At 37.6% G+C, this 22,095-nt stretch overlaps 1 protein-coding gene and 1 long non-coding RNA gene across 2 annotated transcripts; one reads left to right on the forward strand and one right to left on the reverse strand.

Moving 5' to 3' along the window:
* Window positions 1–2,006: 2,006 nt before the first annotated feature.
* LOC132053676 (uncharacterized) lies at window positions 2,007–5,622 on the forward strand. Its single transcript, XM_059445792.1, has 2 exons — window positions 2,007–2,013; window positions 5,042–5,622. The coding sequence occupies exons 1-2, from the start codon at window positions 2,007–2,009 to the stop codon at window positions 5,620–5,622; spliced, it is 588 nt and encodes a 195-aa protein (XP_059301775.1).
* A 7,121-nt stretch (window positions 5,623–12,743) lies between these two features.
* Window positions 12,744–14,676, reverse strand: LOC132054339 (uncharacterized). Its single transcript, XR_009414250.1, has 4 exons — window positions 14,523–14,676; window positions 13,382–14,426; window positions 13,059–13,300; window positions 12,744–12,986 (listed from the first exon to the last, which is right to left on the reverse strand). It is a non-coding gene; the product is annotated as an uncharacterized LOC132054339 (long non-coding RNA).
* Window positions 14,677–22,095: the final 7,419 nt, after the last annotated feature.

A 22,095-nucleotide genomic window follows, 5' to 3' on the forward strand; every position in this document is an offset into this window, starting at 1 on the left:
CTTGTTCTGCTGCCAGGAAGAATTTATTTTCCAGTTTTGTCTTCTATAACACAGCCAGTCTTTTTGAATCTTACCTCTAAATCAGAATCACACAATTGACTGATACTCAAGAGATTATATTTGAGTCCTTCAACAAGATAGACGTTAGAGATATCACATGAATTATTAAAAGAAATAGTTCCTGTACCAATTACCGTTCTTGTTGAATTGTCACCAAAAGTAACTAGTCCTCCATCGAAGTCAGCAACTGATTTGAACAAGCTTTTGTCGCCTGTCATGTGACTGGAACACGCACTATCTAGATACCATTTCCCTTTTGACTTCTTCTTGTGGTGTTCCTGCAAAACAAGGTAGTTACTTTCTTTTAGGTACCCAAGCTTCCTTGGGTCCTTGAGGGTTAGTGCTTTGATGATCAGTCTTGGGCTTCCATATCTAACTTGGAGAAGGTGTATAGCGAAACCTACACTGAAAATATTTATGACCCGTTTTTCCACAGTAAAAACATTTTTGTGAAAAGTGATTTTCAGAAAATGAGCGAGTTGTCGACTTATGAAAGTTTCTTGGAGACTTCCTTTCAGTGGTTTGAAAACTTTTATTAGACTGATTTGTCTCCTCATAATTGGTTGACACATCTTTAGATTTTTCAGAGGTATTACTACTATTGATAGGTCTTTTCCCAGTGGACTTGTTGTTACGAGTCGATTTGTTAGATTTAACAGAGCTATGACTGGTGGACTTGCGCAACCCATTAAGTTGCAGTTTCAAGTCATCAACTTCTTCTTGAAGAAGATCCCTTTCTATTTCAACTACTTCTAGTTTAAGTTCCCAGTCCCTTCGTTCCCTCTTAAGCTTTGTATATTCATTAAACACCTATTTAAATCCTCGAGAGTTTGGTCAATCAACTCTTGAGTTTCGCTACAGTTGGAATAGTGATAGGGTCTTACCTCGCTAGTTTCACCAATTGCCATGAAGCAAATGTTTTCCATATCTTCCTCATCATCTTCAGAGACTTTGTCTTCACTCCAACTGCTGAATGCGCATTGTTTTTGATAGTTGTTCGATGGTTTCCTCTTTGCATCAGGGCATTCAGATGCAATGTGGCCATATTTTCCACATTCGTAGCATTTTCCATCATTTCTTTGAACAACGGAGGATTTACCTTTCCTGAAATTTGAATTTCCTTTTCTATTGTTTCTTGATCTTCTCATGGCTTCAATTACATGCCTAGAGATCATAGCCACTTTTTCTTCCTTGAACTCATCATCAGATTCTTCAGCCTGAGACTTGAAAGCAACTATTTTCCTCTTTTCATCCTTCTGATATCTTTGAATATGATTCTTTTCAAAGGCCATCAGATTTTCTCTCAGTTCGTCATATGTAAAATTGTCCAGATTTCCATCTTCTAAAACAATCGCCTTTGTTTCCCAAGTTTTGGGTAGGCTTCTGACAAGTTTTCTCACTTGTTGAGAGTTAGTGTAAGTCACACCAAGAGATTTGAGTTCACCAATGATTTTGCTGAATCTGGTGAACATTGATTCAATGTTCTCATCATCCTTCATACTAAAAGCTTCATAGTCGTGCCTTAGAGCATCAATTTTGGTTTCTCTTACTTTTGATGTCCCTTCGTATGTGACTTCAAGCTTATCCCACTTTTCTTTTGCAGTCTCGCAGTTTGATATTTTGGCATATTCTTCTCCACTGACTGCACAGTACAATAAGGCTATTGCTCTAGCATTTGTTGATAGAGTCTCCTATTGTTCTTTAGTCACATCATGTGACTCCAAATCAATTTTTGTACTTGGATCTTTTGCATCCACATTTGGAATAGGTTTAGGTCCTTTCTTGATCACAATCCATGCTTGATAGTCTGTTGATTGCACAAAGATCTTGAACCTTTCTTTCCAATGGCAGTAGTGTTCACCATTGAAGTAGGGTGGTCTCGTTGTGGAGTGCCCATCTTGTAAAATTGCGCAGCCATTTGATCTTTTCTCACTTGCTGTTAAGCAATGAAGTGTGAGACCTTGCTCTGATACCAATTGAAAGTGCAAGAGGGGGGGGGGGGGGGGGAGGGGGGCGGGTGAATTGTAACTTTTTCGTTCAGATAGTCGACTAACTGAGAACACTAGTCGACTATATCGTAATGCAGTAATAAAAGTGCAGAATAAAAATGACACAAATATTTTATACTGGTTCAGATTCAATGTGAATCCTAGTCCAGTCCCCTTGGGTTGCAAGGGTGTTCTCTGCAGCTCTTTGTAAATGTTTTGGTACAGTGGTTTGTTTGAATGGAGCTCCTACGTCTACACTCAAACACTCGTAATCTTTTTGATACAATGCCTCACAAACTATTCTATATCTCTCCTTTCTTTTTTGTTTACACTATATCACTCAGTAATACAATGTTTATGAAAAGTAAAGCAGAGAACTTGAGAGTATGAGACGAGTGTATATTTTTCTTTGTCTCTAGAGCCTCAAATATATAGTCTTCAAGTGTTTAGCCGTTAGACTCTTTTTTTCAGCAGAGATATCAACCCAAGAGATTTGATCCTGGTAAATTAGGAATGTTTGAGGATCCTAATTTCCAAGAATAAAGCAAGAGCTTATTAAGACTTGTAACGATCCTTTCCTTCTGTGGTATCAGCCTGGTTGGCAGATGCTTGTTTCCTTGTGCGTTGATGATATGTAATAAAGGTTGTCCAACTGCTTTCCTTATGCGCCATTTGCCTTGTTGGAGTGGTACTTGTTTCCTTGTATAGCAGATTTGATTTAATGCTTGAATCCCCATGATTGTGCTGATTTAAAAGCTTGAGTAAAATCTGATTCTTGTTCCAAAAATACGCAGTAGCCTATTTTTATTGAGCCTTGAATTCCTTTCCTTATGCAGCCGACTTGGGCTTGTCCTTCTATTCAGCTGACTGAACTCCTGTTGTCCATTGGGCTTATTTGTCCAATCCATTTAGTTGATCCTTTGAGTATAGTACCTACACAATAATTTGTTATCATTAAAATCATAACACTAACAAATAGGATTCAAAATAGTGATATAAAACCTTCGAACAATTTAAAGAGAAATCACAAATTATATTACAAAATTTAGGCAAAAAAAAAAAATACAAACAAAAGGATCTTCTAATATAATAGGAAAACTAATAAAATTTCACATACAACTTGCAAATGTAAAGCTAAACAGGAAAAAAATGACATCTTTTTTCTCCATGCCTTAGCATCCATTATTTTGTACTCAAAATCACGTGTTTTTGCACCAACTTTTAGAGTATTAGTAAAAGGAGTACTTTTATTTTCTTTCCCTTCATTGAATAAGAAAATGAAGATATGGCAGAAAATTAATCTGTAAACATTAACGCGTTCAAAAGACAAATCATGAATCAGGACATCAATAAATGGAGATCAGAAACACAACAGTATAAAAGAAGAATCTAGGAAAAAAAAAATTAACCTGTGATATTACAGATTGAAATGTGATACAATGTGGAGCATTTGGTGCGCTTTTTTTATAGTGTGAACTAAAGAATACAATAAGTCAGCAAAAATATTTTTATCACTGTGTAAGATGAAAGAACAAAATATAAATGTGCGTTTAAGTACCCCGGGATTATGAAAATTTATAGTCAGTTTTTTTTTGCAAAAAATAGAAGGTGTGATTTGTTCAATTGTTAATGAAACGAATATACTTGGACCTCCATCTAGCAACTTACTGCAAGTGTTTTCACAGGTTTGATGTCTTTCTATCTTCCGTTACCTATCGAAAATATTATCATTTATCAAAATCTTTGGAATTATCCTCCTTTTCAATAATGAATCTGTCTTTTGGAGTTTTATAACAGAACACGAAGAAATTTAAAGCTAACAAATGTTAAATGTTACTCCCTCCAGATCAAAAAAAGAGCCTTTCTACCATTTCAACACCCTTAAAAACTACTCACTCCAAGAAAAAAAAATATGTGAATTGACTAAACTACCCCAAATTAAATAGGCATGAGATTTGATCACATAACACTTAATAGGGGCAAATCTGAAAAGATAAGGTTAATTGTTTCTTGATTTAATAAGTGGACACTTTTTCTGACCCAAGAAAAAAATGTTAAGTGGACGCTTTTTTGATCCGGAGGGAGTAACTTTATTGGGAGTAATTATAGTTTTAGATAAGGGATAATTTGATCATTAATGCAATTTGATCATTAATGCACCTGAACGTAGGGCTGGGCATAAATACCGAAAATTAAAAAATCGGACCGAACCGAACCGAACTTCAAGAAACCGAAATCGAAAGAACCGAACCGAACTAGTTCGGTTCGGTGTTTAGTGTTCACTTTCAAAAAATCGAAACCGAAATAGCCGAATCGAACTTTGATGAAACCGAACCGAAGAACCGAAATTTAAACCGAAATTTATACATTACCCAAAAAAATTAAAACAGTCCAGACCCATTAAGTTTAAGCTAAAAAAAACCCCAATTGTAATAAGTTCTCTTTTGCTTTTGTATCCTTAATTTTCCACTTCAGTTGAGAAAATCAAATATCTTTAACAAAGAAAGGTGACTAGGATGTGTCTTTAGGATTAATGTATGTCCTTTATGTGTTTTCTTAATTATTCTTCTTTGTATGTATATAACACCTAGTAATCCTATATTATGGTTATGATTTTACTTCTTGTGTATCCTTTTGTTTGATTTTGATTTTAATTTGTTAGTTTTATGTTTTGTTTCTTTTGAGAATATAAATTAGTGTAAATCGAATCGCTTCTAATATCATATAAAAAAAACCGAATTGAAAAAACCGAAACCGAACCGAACCAAACTTAAAAAAACCGAAACTAAAAGAACCGAACCGAACTAGTTGGGTTCGGTGTTCGGTGTCCACCTTCAAAAAATCGAAACTGAAATAGCCAAACCGAAGTTTGATAAAACCGAACCGAAGAACCGAACGCCCACCCCTACCTAAATGTGTGGTTGAAGATTCATGTAAGCATAATATTACTCCCTATTTACTATTTAACATATTAGATATTTTATTACATTTAGATTTAGAATGGAGGATAAACGGATTCTTAGAGGCGGTAAATTTTTGTAGGTTTTTTGATCTTGGTTACAATGGCAACCGCTTTACGTGGGAACGATGTAGAAACACCCAAAACTGGGTCCTAGAGAGGCTCAACCGTGCTTTGGCAACAAGAGATTGGCAAAATAACTTTCCAAATGCCAAAGTTTTCCCTGTTGAATCGGCCTCATCTGATCATGCAGGTATATTTTTAACCTTGGGTGTGAATGTTATTTGCTATGCTGCAAAACCCTTCTGGTTTGAAAATTTCTGGATGAAAGAGATAGATATTAAGCAAGCAGTCCAGACCACGTGGGAACATGGAAAAGGCCAGCCCATAGCCGAGATGATAAAGAGTTGTGTTGCTTATCTCCTTGAATGGGGAAAGAACAAAAAACAACAATTTAAGGCCAAGTTGAAGCAAGCCAAAGCGCAGATGACAAGATATAGAAACAGTTCAAACCCGTATCATCTGCAGTCATTTAATTCAGCTAAAGAGGCGCACTTACAGGCACTTGAACAGCAAAACATCTATTGGAAGCAGAGAGCTAAACAACATGGTTGAGAAAAGGTGACACCAACACAAGATTTTTTCGTGTTATGGCCTAATACATTCACGCAATTGAAAGATGGTTTGGGACAGTGGCGTGGATGGATAACGGCTTACAGGATGTGATCACGGGTTTCTATTGTGCTTTGTTCACATTTGAACAAGGTGCTATAGGTACAATTCTTGGCTTGGTTGAGAGAAAGGTGACCACAACCCATAATCTATATTTGAATAGAGTTTTTACTGCTCCTTAAGTGAAGGACGCGGTCCTTTCTATGCACCCAAATAAAGCTCCAATATCTGATGGACTAAACCTGGGCTTCTATCGTAGTTTTTGGTTGGTGGTGGGTAAGGATGTTTCAGATGCGATTTTACATTGTGTTAATGACAATGGAAACATACTTGGTCATAACAACACAAAGATCGTCTTAATCCCGAAAAAGAAGCAACCAGAGGCAGTGTCTGATTTTAGGCCTATATCTCTTTGTAATGTTATTGATTGCATTGCTTGTAATATGATGGCAAATCGAATGAAGCATTATTTAAATGATATTATCTCTGAGGCCCAAAGTGCATTTATCCCAGGCAGATTTATTATTGATAATGCCTTGATATCGTTTGAGATAAATCATTACTTGAAACGAAAACCAAGTTTTGCGGCTTTGAAAACTGATATGAGCAAAGCCTATGATAGAGTGGAGTGGGATTACTTGAAGAACATTGTCACGACCCAATCGATGAGTCGTGACGAGTATCTGACCTCTAGCGACCAAACACCCCTATACTCATATCTGAACCTTACTGAACGTCAAGAGCCCATAAGTGGCTTAAACTGATCTCATAAAGAGACGACATCAAGAACTCTGAACAATCTGTATATATACATACATGCTGAAAGAACAGTGCAAGCCAATTAGGCCGCTACATATACTGTACACAAAAGAATAGAAGCCGACAAGGCTACATCATCTGACTAATACATACAACTGTCTACAGACCTCTACTGGAATAAAAGCTGTAGAAAGGACGGGACAGGGCCCCATCATACCCATCTATATACATCTCAAAAGAATGGCATACCCAAAATAGACTGCAACTCCGGATCAAATGGAGTGCACTGATCACTGCTGGATAAAAGTCCTACTAAGCTGGACCACCTGCCTGTCTACCTGTACCTGCGGGCATGAACGCAGCCCCCGAGCAACGGGGAGTCAGTACGGATAATGTACTGAGTATGAAAGACATAAGAACAACATATATATGTAAGAATCATGAATAAGATCTGAACTCATAAGCTGAAATAACTATCTGCATGTACTTGTATGAACTAGTATCTGTATGTATCTGCATGAATCTATATAACTGATAATGCCACTGTGGGCGCATAATATGCATACTCATGCCTATCAATGAAGGTCATACATCTAGATATATGTGCGTGTATAACGCCTGATATATGTGCGTGTATAACGCCTGTCAAGCCTCTATGGCATCCCATCATATCATATCGGCTCCTCTGCGGCCATAATCAATATCATCAATATCATCATCACTGTGCACCAGCTGATCAGGTGGTAATGCGTGTATAACGCCTATCTCTCTTCTCATACCCCACATATATCTAATATTCGCGTATATAACGCCTTCTGGTCACGGGTCAATGTACATAGATATATAATGAATGTAATGCATGAATAAACTGTATACATAGAACTGGATACATAAAGCTAGACCCATGAACAAAAGGAATCATCATAAATGGGGTACATGAATACCAAAGACTGAAGTACTCTTAATGCTGCTAAGAGTAGAGTAATATGGAAGCTCGCTTACTCGCTCATTGGCTCATATCATAAGGTCATGCCAAAATAAAGAAAGGATAGCCTAACATACCTTGAAGAAACCCTAGAAACAACCTTCTTCTTCAAAAGCTTGGGTTTACGGGGCTCGGATCTTACCAAATCTCCACTAATAATGATGGAAAATGTTAGGAGAGAAAATACTAGGGTTTCACTGATTTGGAATGGATGAAAATGAGAAATAAAATCGTAGACTATATATTTATACTCGAAGTTAAAAAGTGCCAGCAGTACTGTTCGACGAGCGGGTCGATCAACGACCCATCAACGTGTCGACGGTCCGTCGACTTGCCCGTCGACTTGCGCCTGCAGATCTCACGGTTGTGAAATCCTGTCAACGCCGCACAACGACGGTCCGTCGACCATGTCGACGACCCGTCGACAATGACTGGTGTCTGCAGACTTCTCCGGTTCAGTTCAGATCGTGTCGATTCGATTCGTTCAACTTCTAATCCCGTAAATTACCAGGAACAACTGCTGGTACCTTTATAAACGGGGTAAGACACTTTCTACTTCCAAAACTCAAACTTGAGTCTCTATTCCCAAGGCATACCCGACTAGGAAACCATAGGTTCTAGTACGACGCAAACGAGAGGCGTAACAAACATCATGCTTAAGCTTGGTTTCTCTGTCAAGTGGGTCTTGAAGGTCATGAGGATGGTTAACACAGTGTCGTACCGGATATCTCATGCGGGCAGAGAGTTTGAAAATATTATTGCATCGCGAGGCCTCCGTCAAGGTACCTCTATCACCTTATTTATTAATTATTATGGCTGAGGGTCTTTCGGCACTATTGAGGTTTTATACACAACATGATAGTTTGCATGGTGTAAACATTGCACCTTATTGCCCTCCTATTTCCCATCTCTTTTTCGCAAATGATGCACTCTTTTTCTTTAAGACAGTTGACAATGAAGCAAATACTTAAGCACTGCCTTATGATCTATCAGCAAGCATCGGGCCAGCAGGTGAATTTTCATAAATCAGAGATCTTTTTTAGTAGAAACATTGATGGTGTCGTAAAGGACTCAATTGCTTCTATTCTAAATGTACCGATGGTTGATCATCCTAGTCAATAGCTTCGGCTTCCAGCTATTGTGGGTCGTAGCAAGAAAGATGTTTTCACTTATGTAGTGGATAAGGTGCACTCAAAGCTTCAGAGTTGGCAACGACCAATCCTGTCAAGAGCAGGGAAAAAGATTTTACCGAGACCAGTTGTACAGACAATCCCGAATTATCTTATGTCCCTCTTTGCATTGCCTATTGACATCTGTATTGCTATTGAATGCGCTATGAATGACTTTTGGTGGCGCAGTGAAGGTAGTGAGGGATCTGGAATTAAGTGGATTTTATGGGAGCGTCTCAGTAAGCACAAAAATGAAGGTGGTATGGGATTTCAGAGTCTTCAACATACAAATACGGCATTGCTAGCCAAACAGGATAGATGATTTTGACACGGCCATCTTCTCTTGTAAGTCGCATCCTTGGGGATAAGTACTATCACAACTCAGACTTTCTTAATGCGGGTAAGGGGTCAAATCCTAGCTTTATCTGGCGGTCTCTCTGTGCGGCAAAATATCTTCTTCAGAAGGGATGTGTAAAGAGAATTCGAAATGGGCTTGATACATGGATTTACTATGACCCATGGCTACCAACAGGACAATCTATATTTATTCAAAGTGCTCCAGATGGTGAGTCCATGAATCTTTGTGTTGCGGAGTTGGTAGATAATGATACAAGAAAATGGAAGCTACATCATTTGGAAACCCTCTTTACTATAGATGAGATAAATTGTATCAAAGCCATTCCCCTAGAATTTACATCTCGGGATGATCGTTGGATGTGGAGGCTAGATAGACAAGGTAGATATACCGTTAAGAGTGGGTATTTGGTGCTACAAGAAAACAATATCCCTAGTTCGGATGATGATATTTGGAGGAAAATCTGGAAGCTAAAAATGCCACCAAAGATCTTAAATTTTGCTTGGCCGGCATTGAAAGGAGTATTACCGACATGTGATAACTTACTTGCTCGAAAGGCCCTTTAGCGAAAATTTTGCCCAGCATGCCTTCAGGAAGTCGAAACCATCTTTCATTATCTAGTAAAGTGTAATAAAGCAAAGCAGGTTTGACTTAAGTCTTCTTTGGGCTAGCAGCTGATGGGAAACTCGTTAATGGACTGGTTTACGACACTAGTACATGTTGTGACGCATGACCAACTTCATAAGGCTTGATCAGCTTCATGAGGCTATCATGCTCCTTTGGGAGATATGAAATGCTTGCAACAAGCTGATCTGAAATGGTAAAAATACACAGCCAGACACTGTCATGCATAGAGCCAGTCACTTCTGGCAAGGGTGGATTGCGGCAGGTATTAGTGGTAATATTTACTCTGTGTCTGAACCTGGTTTTATTGTTAAATGCTTTCCTCCTGATCTGGGTATTCTGAAATGCAACATTGATGCTTCGTGTGATATTAACTCTGGAAGGGTAGGGGCTGGTATGTTGATCCGTGCTACTCATGAAAATTTTGTTAGAGGATTTAGTTCATCACTGGAAGCTTCATATGATGCGCTAATGGCTGAAATCTTAACAGTCCGTAAAGCTTTGGGTTGCTTGAAGAACTACTACTGCACATCCCCGATTGTTGTTGAGATGGATTGTCTTTTGGCGAAACAAGCATTGGAAAAACATGAGAGCGGAAATTCTTATTTTGATATTATTATCCAAGATTGTAAAGCACTCATGTATGACTTTACATTTATATATGTCTTTTGTTAAACTGTCAGTGAATCAGTGTGCCCATATGTTAGCTCGGGCTGCAGGTTCTATGTCTGATGCTCCCCATCTTTGATTCATGATGTATTCATTTATGATTTGAATAACAATTGAGCTTATTGCTTCTTTTCCAAAAAAAAAAAAAAAAAATTACATTTAGATTTACAGCAGGGTAAATTTGTAATCTAACTTTGAAGTTACGAGCTTTACACTTTTACTATAAAATATGATATGATATTGGTTAGAGAAAAGGCATCATTTTCCCCCTAAACTTGGTGCCAAACTCACTTTAGCAACTAAACTTAACTTGTGTTTATATACCCCTCTAAACAGCATAAGTTTCAATTATTTTCAACCTCCAGTTTCCCAGACACGCGCGTGCGAAACAATCGCTGACCAGTGCGTTATTTGATTTTTTAAAAATAGAAAACTATTTTTAAATGGGGGTAACGGTTATATTAACGTTCCCCCTTAAATTCCCACCCGACCCATCCCCTTTAGAACCCTAAATTAATTCTTCTTCATCGCACCTTCAATCAGCCCCAATTTTTCCTCCATTCATGAAATTTCTTCTTCCTCACACCATTGCTCCTTCATATATGTATTCTTCCTCCAACTCTCCTCCAAATTTCTGTCCATAATTTCACTCTCTTCTAATTCAAAAATTTTGTGGGTTCATAAATGTCTCAAGGTAGCTGTTCATCTCACGTAAAATGTAATTGTGGCACCATTGCTAAACACATCACTTCATCGACTCCTAGTAATCTTGGACGGAAATTCTACAAATGTCCGAGGCCTAAGGTTAGATTTTGTGTTTCACAATTTTCATTCAAAGTTTATTGTTACTTTAATTTACACTATTAGCGTTGTAATGATATTTTTTTCGCTAGGGAAATTCTTGTGGATTTTGGGGATGGGAAGATGAATTGTTCCCTGAAACTCATTGGAATAATGTTCAAAATTTAACATCGTCATTAGATGCGGTCAAGATCGAAAGAGACAAATTGAAAGAAGAATTAATTGCCATTGAGGCTAGACATCTACTTGAAGTGAACAAAATGAAGGAGGAATTAATTGTCTTAGAGAGTAAACACCAATTTGAAATGAAAAAAGTTCTAAACTTGGAGGAGAAACTTGCAAATACAAGGATTTTGCTTTTGATTTCATGGGGAATATTTATTGGTTTTCTGGTGGTGTCCTTAATGAACTGAATTTATGTTGTAATCGCGTAGTAGGTAAATCAAGAACTTTATGCTCTTCTTGTAATGTAAATTTCATGGAACATGAGTAGTTGAAGTATTTTGTTGTTATGGTGTAATCTAGACAACATTGATTATGGTTGTATGCACTTCGCAAAACTGCAAAATTGAAGCTGCGAAACAGGTTGGTAAAAACTGGAAAATATTAGCTCCAAACTTGAAAGCAAAAGTCGAGAAATTTTGTATATTACTTTAAATAGAGAATCCAGAGACCTAATCTATCATTATGATCTCCGGATCCTCCTTTACATCAACAAAAAAGACTATGTGGTTGTCAACTTCACATACCTTAAAACACAACACATCCCCTATCCCTAATCTGTTAGCATCAATGAAGTTTTTCCAGCCTTGAGAGAGGTGCGTATATGCGCCAATCTTGTATTTCATATTATACTCATGATTGTCGTAAAGAACAACAGCGTCCTTGTCGGTATTTGGAAGAAATTCCAATATGTCACTTGGAAGGATCTGCAAAAAATACATGTTATTACCAAAAGAGTTACAAGAACAATTAAAAATATATAATAAATTAACACTTACGAAATCATCTTTTTCGACGTATGATCTCGTCAATTTTTTTGTCAAAACATGCGGCCATTTCAGTGTCATCCATGTTAGATGAAGGCTGCTTCTTTAATATGACTATATGCGTTAGAGTTATATGAGTTGAGTGAAAGAGGGATAAAATGAAGGCCTATTTATAGTTGAGTTATAGTGTTAGTGTAAAATGCATTTAGTGTCTTGGATTTAATGTGTTTGACCACCATTCTCAACTAGCAACTACCATTTAGTGTCTCGGATTCAATGTGTTTGACCACCTCAAAATTGTACAATGCATTTAGTTGTATCCATTCAATGTTTTTGACCATCTCAAATCTGTATAATGCATTTAGTGTCATACACAAAATTGCAAGACTGCATTGTCACAAAACCAGGAAATATATAGCAACAGTGCAGTCACAGCTGCTTAATATTGCAAGAGTTGATTATCAATACAAGGAAAAAATGCAGTCACAGCTGCAGAATTGATAAAGACTAAAATAACAAGGCAAAATTGCAGTCACAGCTGCAGAATTGATAAAGACTAAAATAAGCAGATAGTGCATATTTGTTTCACAAAAATGTGCATCATCTAGCAGACCCAGCTGCGTAATTATTTCACAAAAACAACATCAAAATCTAAATACCGCGCATAACAACAAGACTAAAGACATACACATACAGGACTAAACTATTTCAACTTCATTTTTTTCATTTCATTTCTGGGCAGCTGATGAACTTGTTTGACTTAAATAATTTAACTCAGCAGCTTTGGCCTTTGTTTTCATTCTCTTTTGTCCTCTCATCTCTTGAAGACCTTGTTGTGTTATAGCTGGACTCCTTTTCCATTTCATTCCTCCTGGTCTTGGTTTGTGATGGCCAAGACTACCAGTGACTACTGCTGAATTCATAGGCATGGTTGAAGACTGATTTGGCATTCCAGGCTGCATTAACAAAATAGAACTCCATTAGTCTTGATTGTTTGTATTAAATGGTTAAAGAGGATGCAAACTTACATTGACAATTGTGAAACCACTTTAGGTTTGAAGAACTCCCATTCCCACAACTCTTGGCCTCTTAAAGGGTGCCCTTCTTCCAGTAACTGATGTACTTGCATCAGAAGCCTAAGTCACATTTAAGGTGTCAACACTTGGAATTGTAAAATTGATTAAGTGGTAATTTAACAAGCTAAGTAATACCTGTGATGTAGCATATTGTCCTCTTACCCTTCCAGATTGAAATGTTCTAGCAGCCATAGCTTAATTCAAATTTAAGTAGTTAGTCCCAATGTAAGACTCTAAAATTTAATCAAGTAATAAATAACAAGGAAAGTTTTTACCTGTTTGGTAGAACCTCTTGGTCTTCCCCTTCCTCTACTTGGTTGAGAATCACTTGGTACTATAGAAGAACCAACACTTGACCTTGTTGAACTGGTACTTTTCCCTCTCCTCCCTTCCCCTTCCTCTGCCTCTCACAGATTGTGGATTCATAGGACAACCCTTCTTATTGTGACCCTTTGCATGGCACAAGCTGCAGGTCATCTCAACACCTCTTTTTGACAGCTTACCTGTCAGCTCCTTTCTTCTACACTTCTTTGGCCTACCTGGCAGCTTTTTAATCTCAAGTGGGAGGACAGGAGGATTGGTTGACTTTGGCCACATTGCCATATTAGTAACAGGTTGAATGAATGAGTTGTAGGTTTTGAGGTAAGCGTCCTTAGTATAACAATGTGCAACATAGTCAATAGGTTCCAATTTTCTGAAATGAAGTGCAGCTATAGCATGACAGCAGGGAATACCTTTCAGCATCCATGATCTACAAGTGCAAGTCTTGGTGTTCAGATTTACTATGAATTTATTACCCCAGCTTTCCTTGACCTCAAAACCATATTCACCATTCCATTCAAGAGTACACTTCATTGACTTTGATGTGTTCTCTTGCAATACCTTCAAAGCCGTTGGGCTGATATCTATTATCCAAGTCTGAGAAAACTCCCTTAGTTGTCTTATCCTTCTCATCATTTTGACTCTAATTTCCTCAAGCATTATGATAATGGTCTTGTGCCTTGGCCCCAAAATCCAGGAATTGAAACTCTCAGCCATGTTGTTGTCAACACTGTCACAACAACTGAGGTATTTAAAGTAGACCTTGGACCACCTATCTATGTTGTAATACAACAAATCTCCATTTATTCCATCACCTAACTTCTCCATATGATCCAAATTTTTTTGCAACTCCTGCTCATATGTGGACTTAGCACATCTCCAGAAGCAGTTTCTAATCTCTGTGCCTTTTCATGTCTTGGAAAAATTGGGAAGCACATGTCTTGCACACATTCTTTGTTCTACATTTGGCAACAGATCGTTAATGGCTATATCCAGACCCTACAATAACATGTAAAACATATTAGGTGACAGTAGAGCAACATAAGTTAAAGAGAATGAAAAAAATTCAGAAATGAATAACCAAAAATACATTACCTTTTGCATATCTGAAAGAGTTGTCAAACCAGTCCCATCTCCAAGCTCAAGATCATGCCTTAGAATGTCGACAAACCATCTCCAAGTAAAAGTATTCTCAACTTCAACCACTACCCAGGCCAGTGGTAGCATCTGGTTGTTCCCATCCTTACAAACAACCGCAAGCAATTGGCCTATACTAACACCTTTTAAAAAACAGCCATCCAACCCAATTGCTCTCCTACAACCAGCCTTGAATGCCTTCTTCATGGCATCAAAACATATATAAAAGGACTGAAACATTTTGATTCCACCTTCAAAAGTTTCTTCACTCAGCCTAACCACACATGTGCTACCTGGATTAGTCCTTAAAAGCTCATCCCTATAATCCAAAATTCTTTTGAACTCCTCCACATGGTCACCCATGATTTGTTGCAAAATAATGCTTCTGTCTTTCCTTGCCACAGTCCTACCAATATACACCTCCAATTCCTTTTTTACCAAATTTTGGAGCTCAAAAATTCTAATGTCAGGTTTAGAAATAATTCTGTCCTTGTACCTTTCTGAAATATACGTGGAATTTACCAATTTATTCTTTGTTGTGCCATTGCACTTGTGAACAGGATTATAATTCTTCACAACAAAATCGTTTGTTCTAGAATCATAACTTCCAAACAATAACCATGGACAACTAGTAGTAAACTTTACCCTCACCCTAGTTGGTTCATTGACATATTTATCCAACTCTACATGTCTTGAACTGAATACCTAGTAATTGCCTTCCTAAACTGTTTAATGCTTTCAAATGCAAGACCAGTCTCCCAAACTATTTCTTTACACTTAGGATAAAAAATAACACTATTTCTAATTCTATTTGGTCTCCTTGTCTTTTTGGTAGGCTTTTCAACCACACATTCACCTTTATCATCAGCTTCATCATCAGTCTCTATTTCAAAGCTAACAGGTTCATCTGAGTCATAAAATGGCTCATCCCCACCCAATTTTCCTTCAAAGGTACTCTTACTCCTAGATAAATACTCATTATGTCCCATATCTACACCCTTTGGCCCTAAATCTATCCCTTCAGATCTCTATAACCTTTTGTTTCTTCTTCTTTGATTTTGCAGCCACCCTTTCTTTCCTTAGATTCCTATCCTCCTCATGGACATCACTATCAAATTCTTCTTCTTTACATTCTTCTACCACTACATTGTCAGACCCCTTAGATTCTCTCTTACTTTCCCAGTCAGAATAATCATCATTATCATCAGCTGTTGAAGTAGTAGTAGCTGCAGCAGTAGCTGAAGTCCCACCCAAGGGTTCATCAATACCAGCAACCTCTTCAAGCCCTAAGCCTTCACTACCCCCAAATGTTTGACTACCCTCACCTATCCCAACCTCCTCATTTAAATCTTCACATGTGGGGTTATCAAAAGCAGTAAAAGATTCCCCACCCACATGGGTAATAGGTGGAAGAGCATGGGGGGAGACCACAACAGGTTCCTCAACAAGATGAGTGACAAAAATTACAACAATATCTCCATTTTTTAATTGAGGTACAATACCAATAATGTCCCTATCACTTTTAACTTCTACTAGATACCGACATTTAGGTGGTCTAATATGTACACAACAAGATGAAACATTGTAACCTATTTCTTTAACATAGTAAAAAGCTCAAAATAAGAGTTTATCAACATCAACATCAAAATAATCTATCACACCACCTCCAACATACTTAATACGAGGGTTTTTTTCTAAATTACCTCCGTGGTTAAACCTCAAAGTCACAAACACATCGTCCATTTTCTTCACAAAACCTAAAATTGAAAACAAATGAAAAATTACAAGAATCAATTACCATTTAAACCAAAAAAATGAAATAGAAGTTAAAGAAAAAGTTTTTTTGCAAGTAAAATAGTAAAATCGAAATCTAGAGAAACCCTAACTTCAAAATACAAGAATTGTGTACCTTTATGGCTAACTAATCTTCAATATCACTCTAAAACGACAAGATTTACATATATTTTGGGTTTTTGACTTTAGAACGATCGGTTGTGTAGTGGAAAGGGGTTAATGTCGATTGGAACGATCGGTTGGGTATTTGTTTGGGATGGGTCGGGTTATTTAGGGATGGGTCGGGTTTTTTAAGTGGGGACGGGTCAAAATTAGTTGGGGATTAAATAATGACGTGGACCAATAATATAGAGCGTGTCAAACAATACCCAGGCCTCAACTGGTTTGGGCAATTGGAGGTTGAAAATAATTGAAACTTATGCTGTTTAGGGGGATATATAAATATAAGTTAAGTCTAGTTGCTAAAGTGAGTTTTGGCGCCAAGTTTAGGGGGGAAATGATGTCTTTTCTCTATTAGTTAATTGCAACTTACTTTCCATTATTCTTAATTCTCTTAATCTTCCATAAGAAATGGTTAAGTTAGTTGATAAAGTGTTAATTAAATTAATGGCGGAATAGCCTGGGAGGCCTCTGTACTTGTCCGGTTTTGTCATGCCTCCTCAAGGTTTCATCTAGACCCCTGACCCTATTCAAAATAGGTATTTTAAAGGGGAAATTTCAGTAATGTACAATTTAGCACACAAAATTACATTTGGGTAGCCATATTTTTAAATTACAAACCTATGACCCAACAAATTATGGCCGCAGCTTGTATATACAACATTATACAACAATGTACAACTTTATACAATAATATACAACTTTATACACCTACTGTAGACAATGTATAAATCCTGTATAAAAATGTATAATAACGTATAAGAGGTGTTTATACACACTTCTACAGTGTTATGCAGTGTTATACAGTGTTAAAAGTGTAACATAGTGTATGTGTTTTATACACACTTTACCCTTTAAAAAACACCAACATTAGAAAGAGATTTGGAAGGAAAAAATAACATCTTGGAGTTTGATATGGGGGGCAAGGGGGGGGGGGGGTGGCTATTTGGGTAATAACTTATTTTAAAAAATGGGTTGAAGGCTTAAAAATGTAAGAAAAAAATCTATGGCCATTTCGGGTAAATACTTTACCCAAAATGCCATAGAGTGTTATTTTCCGTATTTTAAACCCCTCTGACCATTGATCAAGCTTATGTGGCGTTTATTTTGCTGAGTTGGATAAAGTATGTGGTTACACGCGTTTAAAACCAAGTGAATACAAGAATTTTGATTTAAAAATAGTAAAATTAAAAGCAAAAGATAATTAAAAAAAATTCCCTTCCCCTTTCTCTCTTCTTAGTCTTCAGCTCCCCTCGCCCACCCCGACCCCCACGCACCCCTCCCTCCTCTCCTTCTCTTCTTCTTCTTCTTCTTCTTCTTCTTCTTCTTCTTCTTCTTCTTCTTCTTCTTCTTCTTCTTCTTCTTCTTCAGATCCGTTCCCCATCTCAAATTCTCTTTTTGACTCATATTTTTGGAGAGAATCCAATTTTCAATTCAATCGTCAAGAAAAAAGCAGACCCATTTCAAGAAAGAATGGCCGGCGACTCAATGTCAACAACCGGAAAAACTCTCTTCAAGTCCTTTATTGAACGCCATTTCTATATATGTTGCCTTGTCCATCAATATTTAATTTTTTCCTAGAATTCAACATAGTTAGTTTTTTTTTTTCCTTCCAATTTTTTTATGTATTCTGATTTGTTCATCCATGGAGGTGAAGGAGAGACGAAAATGGGGAAAATAGAGTGTTTCCGCCACTGAAAATCTTTTTTTTTTTGGGGGATTAACAGCCGGCGAGGTGACGGAGATGCAGTGGTTTTGGTTTTTTCATTGGCTGATCTGTTAGCGGGAAAAATGGTTATAGGATCTGTAAAATATCATCTAGCAACTTTCAATTTTTGTTTTTCATATAAAAGTTACATCTTGAAAAAGGAAATAGAGGTTAAAAATGTTTTTGGTAGATGAATATAAAAAATGACGTGGCCAATGGTGTGGATATGATGTGGCATTAATTTTTCTGATGTGTCATCCATGTCAGAGCAAGTGAGGAACACGCAGTGACAGAGGGGCTTAAAATGCTTATTTTTTAAGGGTAGAGGCGTTTAGTTGGCAAACTCGTAAGTATGAACACCAGCATGACAAAATTTGACAAGTACAACGGCCTCCCAGGCTATTCCGCCTAAATTAAAATATGAATGTCACGACCCAAGCCCGTAGGCCGTGACTAGTGCTCGAGCTGGGCACCCATACATAACCATTAGTCAGAAACCGCATACAAATAGCTTACATATATATAAAGGTCGACATCGACCATAGCCGACATAATCGTATCTTATACACGGACAAATGATACGTCACCCCAAGTCGTTAAAATACATATATATATATATATATATATATATATATATATATATATATATATATATATATATATATATATATATATATATATACGGTCACAACTTCCGGCCGGATGGTATCATGCATAAGCGCGCGCATCTATCATACAGGACGTCCAATACGTATCACACCGACATCAACCGAGCAAGAACCACCCATAACCCACACATATGTTTACGTACCTCTAAGAGTCATAACGAGAATCATATGACGGGACGTGGCCCCGCCGTACCCCTTAACAAACATATACATATGTATAATAACGGATCGGTCCAAAGTATAGGCTCGGAACAAGGAGCGCTCCAAGACACCGGACGGGGATCCTAAGTGGATCACTCAAACAAGTATCCGTACCGCGCGGCATGAAACGCGACCCCCGAAGAAAGGGGGTCGATGACGGAATATGTACCGAGTATGCAAAACATGAAAACAAGAATAGGATCATAATCGAACAAAAGGTACAGTAAAGTAAATGCAATATCCGAATATCAAAATGCTTACTTAGTTAAAATACAAATCATGCATGGGCTCTTAGAATATGGTCGCTCCGACATTGGCGCCATAACACATTATACTCCGAAGGTTTCATATCTTCGTATCCCGTCACACATCATAACATCATAGCATATATACACGGTGCCGGCCGAAAGGCTCGGCGTACGGACACATCATAACACCATAATATATACACGGTTCCGTGCCAAAAAGGGTTCGGCGAATCGGACACATCATACTCCGAATAAAGCATAGTGCGCACGATGACATACCGGCCGGGACTCGCGAAAGATGTAATAACGAACGCACGAGCGTAGTCGTGAATAACCATATGTAGTCGAAAACATTTTCAAAGACTCAATAGCATAATCAAAACAAACCATTACTTAAGAACCAAAACATTAATCAAATCAAGTTTCCTCCGAACGTCGCTCGGGGATATATCGAATGAGCTTTGGAATTCATAGATACGTGTCAAAACCATATGACATAGCTTATGGGAACCGAAAGCATAATCATCATTACTGTATTCGACAGATAAGTACACTAACCATATCCGAAGGCCGGGATGGTAGCCATATTAAGTTTTGTCACAAAGTCGTGGGAATTATACAAAGGAAAGTCGCGAGACCCACGGACGGACGTCAACCCAATCCGAGCCCGCCTATGGAAGGTGTAATCATTATAAGCTATGGAACATCCCACGAGCATATCAAGGCGATCCGGTTCGTCGTACGAAAGTTACTACTTTTCGACACGAGAACCCTTTAGGAACAAAACTTTTTATGCAACATTTGAAAACCAATTATTTCAAAGACATAAGGGCCATTATTCCATTACACTACGAATGTGAAAGATAAAATACAAATAAGAATCGTAGGCATACTCGGATCGCAAGAATAGAATTTCCTCGAGGCTCGTGTCATAGCCTATTTACAACTAAGGCATGCCAAAAGAAGGAAGGGTTAAGCTTTACATACCTCGTCCGCTTCCTAAGCTAATCCGAATTCAAGTCTCGGCTTCTCAAAATCTACAATAACATCATTTGGCACCAAACATTAGTCATAGGCACTTAGAAATCCGATTCTAAGCTAGCACTTCATTTACAGAAATTTGGGCAGCATTTCCCCTGTGAATTCAACAACCCCGAGAATTCAACTCGGCCAATATCATCAACAACAACACCAACAACCATACTAACACCATCAATAAGTAATTCAAAACGTATTCTAACATTAGTAACTCCTTTCTACATAATTCGACAACATTCCAATTACATTCAATTCAATCATATATAATCAAGTCAACATCAATGCTCACACATTCAAGCACTAATCCGAAACCATTCAAACACGACTCAAGAACACTTCCAACAATCCGCAAAATATTCAAACCAACCCAAGCAATGTACTACTCCACCCGAAACGTCCACATTCAACAAGAACTACAACTTACGTTTCTTTCTTCCAAATTCATTAACTACGCAACGATCCACACATTGACAACATAATTCTCATAAATTCAAGAAACTATGCTAAAATCACATTAACTTCTACAACAACCCACAAACAATTACAACTTCAATTTAAATCATTAAACCTTCATCTTCATCATATAATCCACAACAATCATCAAATAATACACTAAATAAAATTAGTCCATCATAGTCTACCAAAACAACCCCTATACAACCACACTTCAACACACAACATATCATGATTTCCATCCATTTTTACACACTACAACACATTCAAAACATCCATAACACAACTAATTCCAACCATTTAACCCATAAAATGTACCCCTTAATCCATAAATCTCAACAAAATAACAAACTAGTTTATAACGCTATTTTCTCCGTTCTAATCCGTTAAAACTCTAATTAAACTTGTTAACAATGAAAAAGGGACCTTAGTCTTACCTTAAGTATGCAAACCAGCACGTCACCCTTTTCTTCTTGGCTGATTTTTAGCCCAAATTGAAGGCAACGCAACGTACAACACTTTTCTCTTCGCATGAGCCTTCGCGATTCGGGGCTTAGATTGTGGTCAAAATTTGGTTTCTCTCTCTACCTCTCCTCTCTCTCTCTCCATCTCTGAAAATTCTGGACGTTTTGGTCTGAAAAATGAAGGAAAGCTGAAAATTTCACTTAAATGCCATGGGTATTGGGCCCGACCCGACTTGGAGGTCCAAGTTGGGGCGAATCCCTTGTTCAGCCCGACCTTTCTACTTTAAAATATTCATATCTCCTTATCCCGATGTCACCTGTGGGCCCACGACCTATGGTTGGAAAGCTAATTCAATTATCTACAACTTCTATCATTGGTATTTTTCCAAATTCCAAACTTATAATATCGTTTACGCACTCTCAAAGTCGCATAAACAAAACGTTACTTAAAAATATTTGCTTGGAGGACTTCCACTTTGATTTGGCTCAAGGGTCACTTCGAGTTGTGTTTAAATTCACATGTATTATTCATATAACTTGTCATATGTCAAAAAAAAAAAAATCTCGACATGTGGACCCCACCTCAGCTTATGAATAATCTAACGTACAAAAATACGGGATATAACATTAAAAGTCTCAACCTCATATCCCGGAATAGTCCTGTCCTTAACTTTTCATGGTTAGCTCGGAATGTCCCAATGTACAAAATACGGGATATAACAATGAATAAGAGAAGATTTTGTTGATTTGTGGGGACTATGTCTACATGACATGAAAAATTGATTTATTTTGCCATGT

This window comes from Lycium ferocissimum, chromosome 4 (genome assembly GCF_029784015.1).
Source record: "Lycium ferocissimum isolate CSIRO_LF1 chromosome 4, AGI_CSIRO_Lferr_CH_V1, whole genome shotgun sequence".
Classification (NCBI taxonomy): domain Eukaryota; kingdom Viridiplantae; phylum Streptophyta; class Magnoliopsida; order Solanales; family Solanaceae; genus Lycium; species Lycium ferocissimum.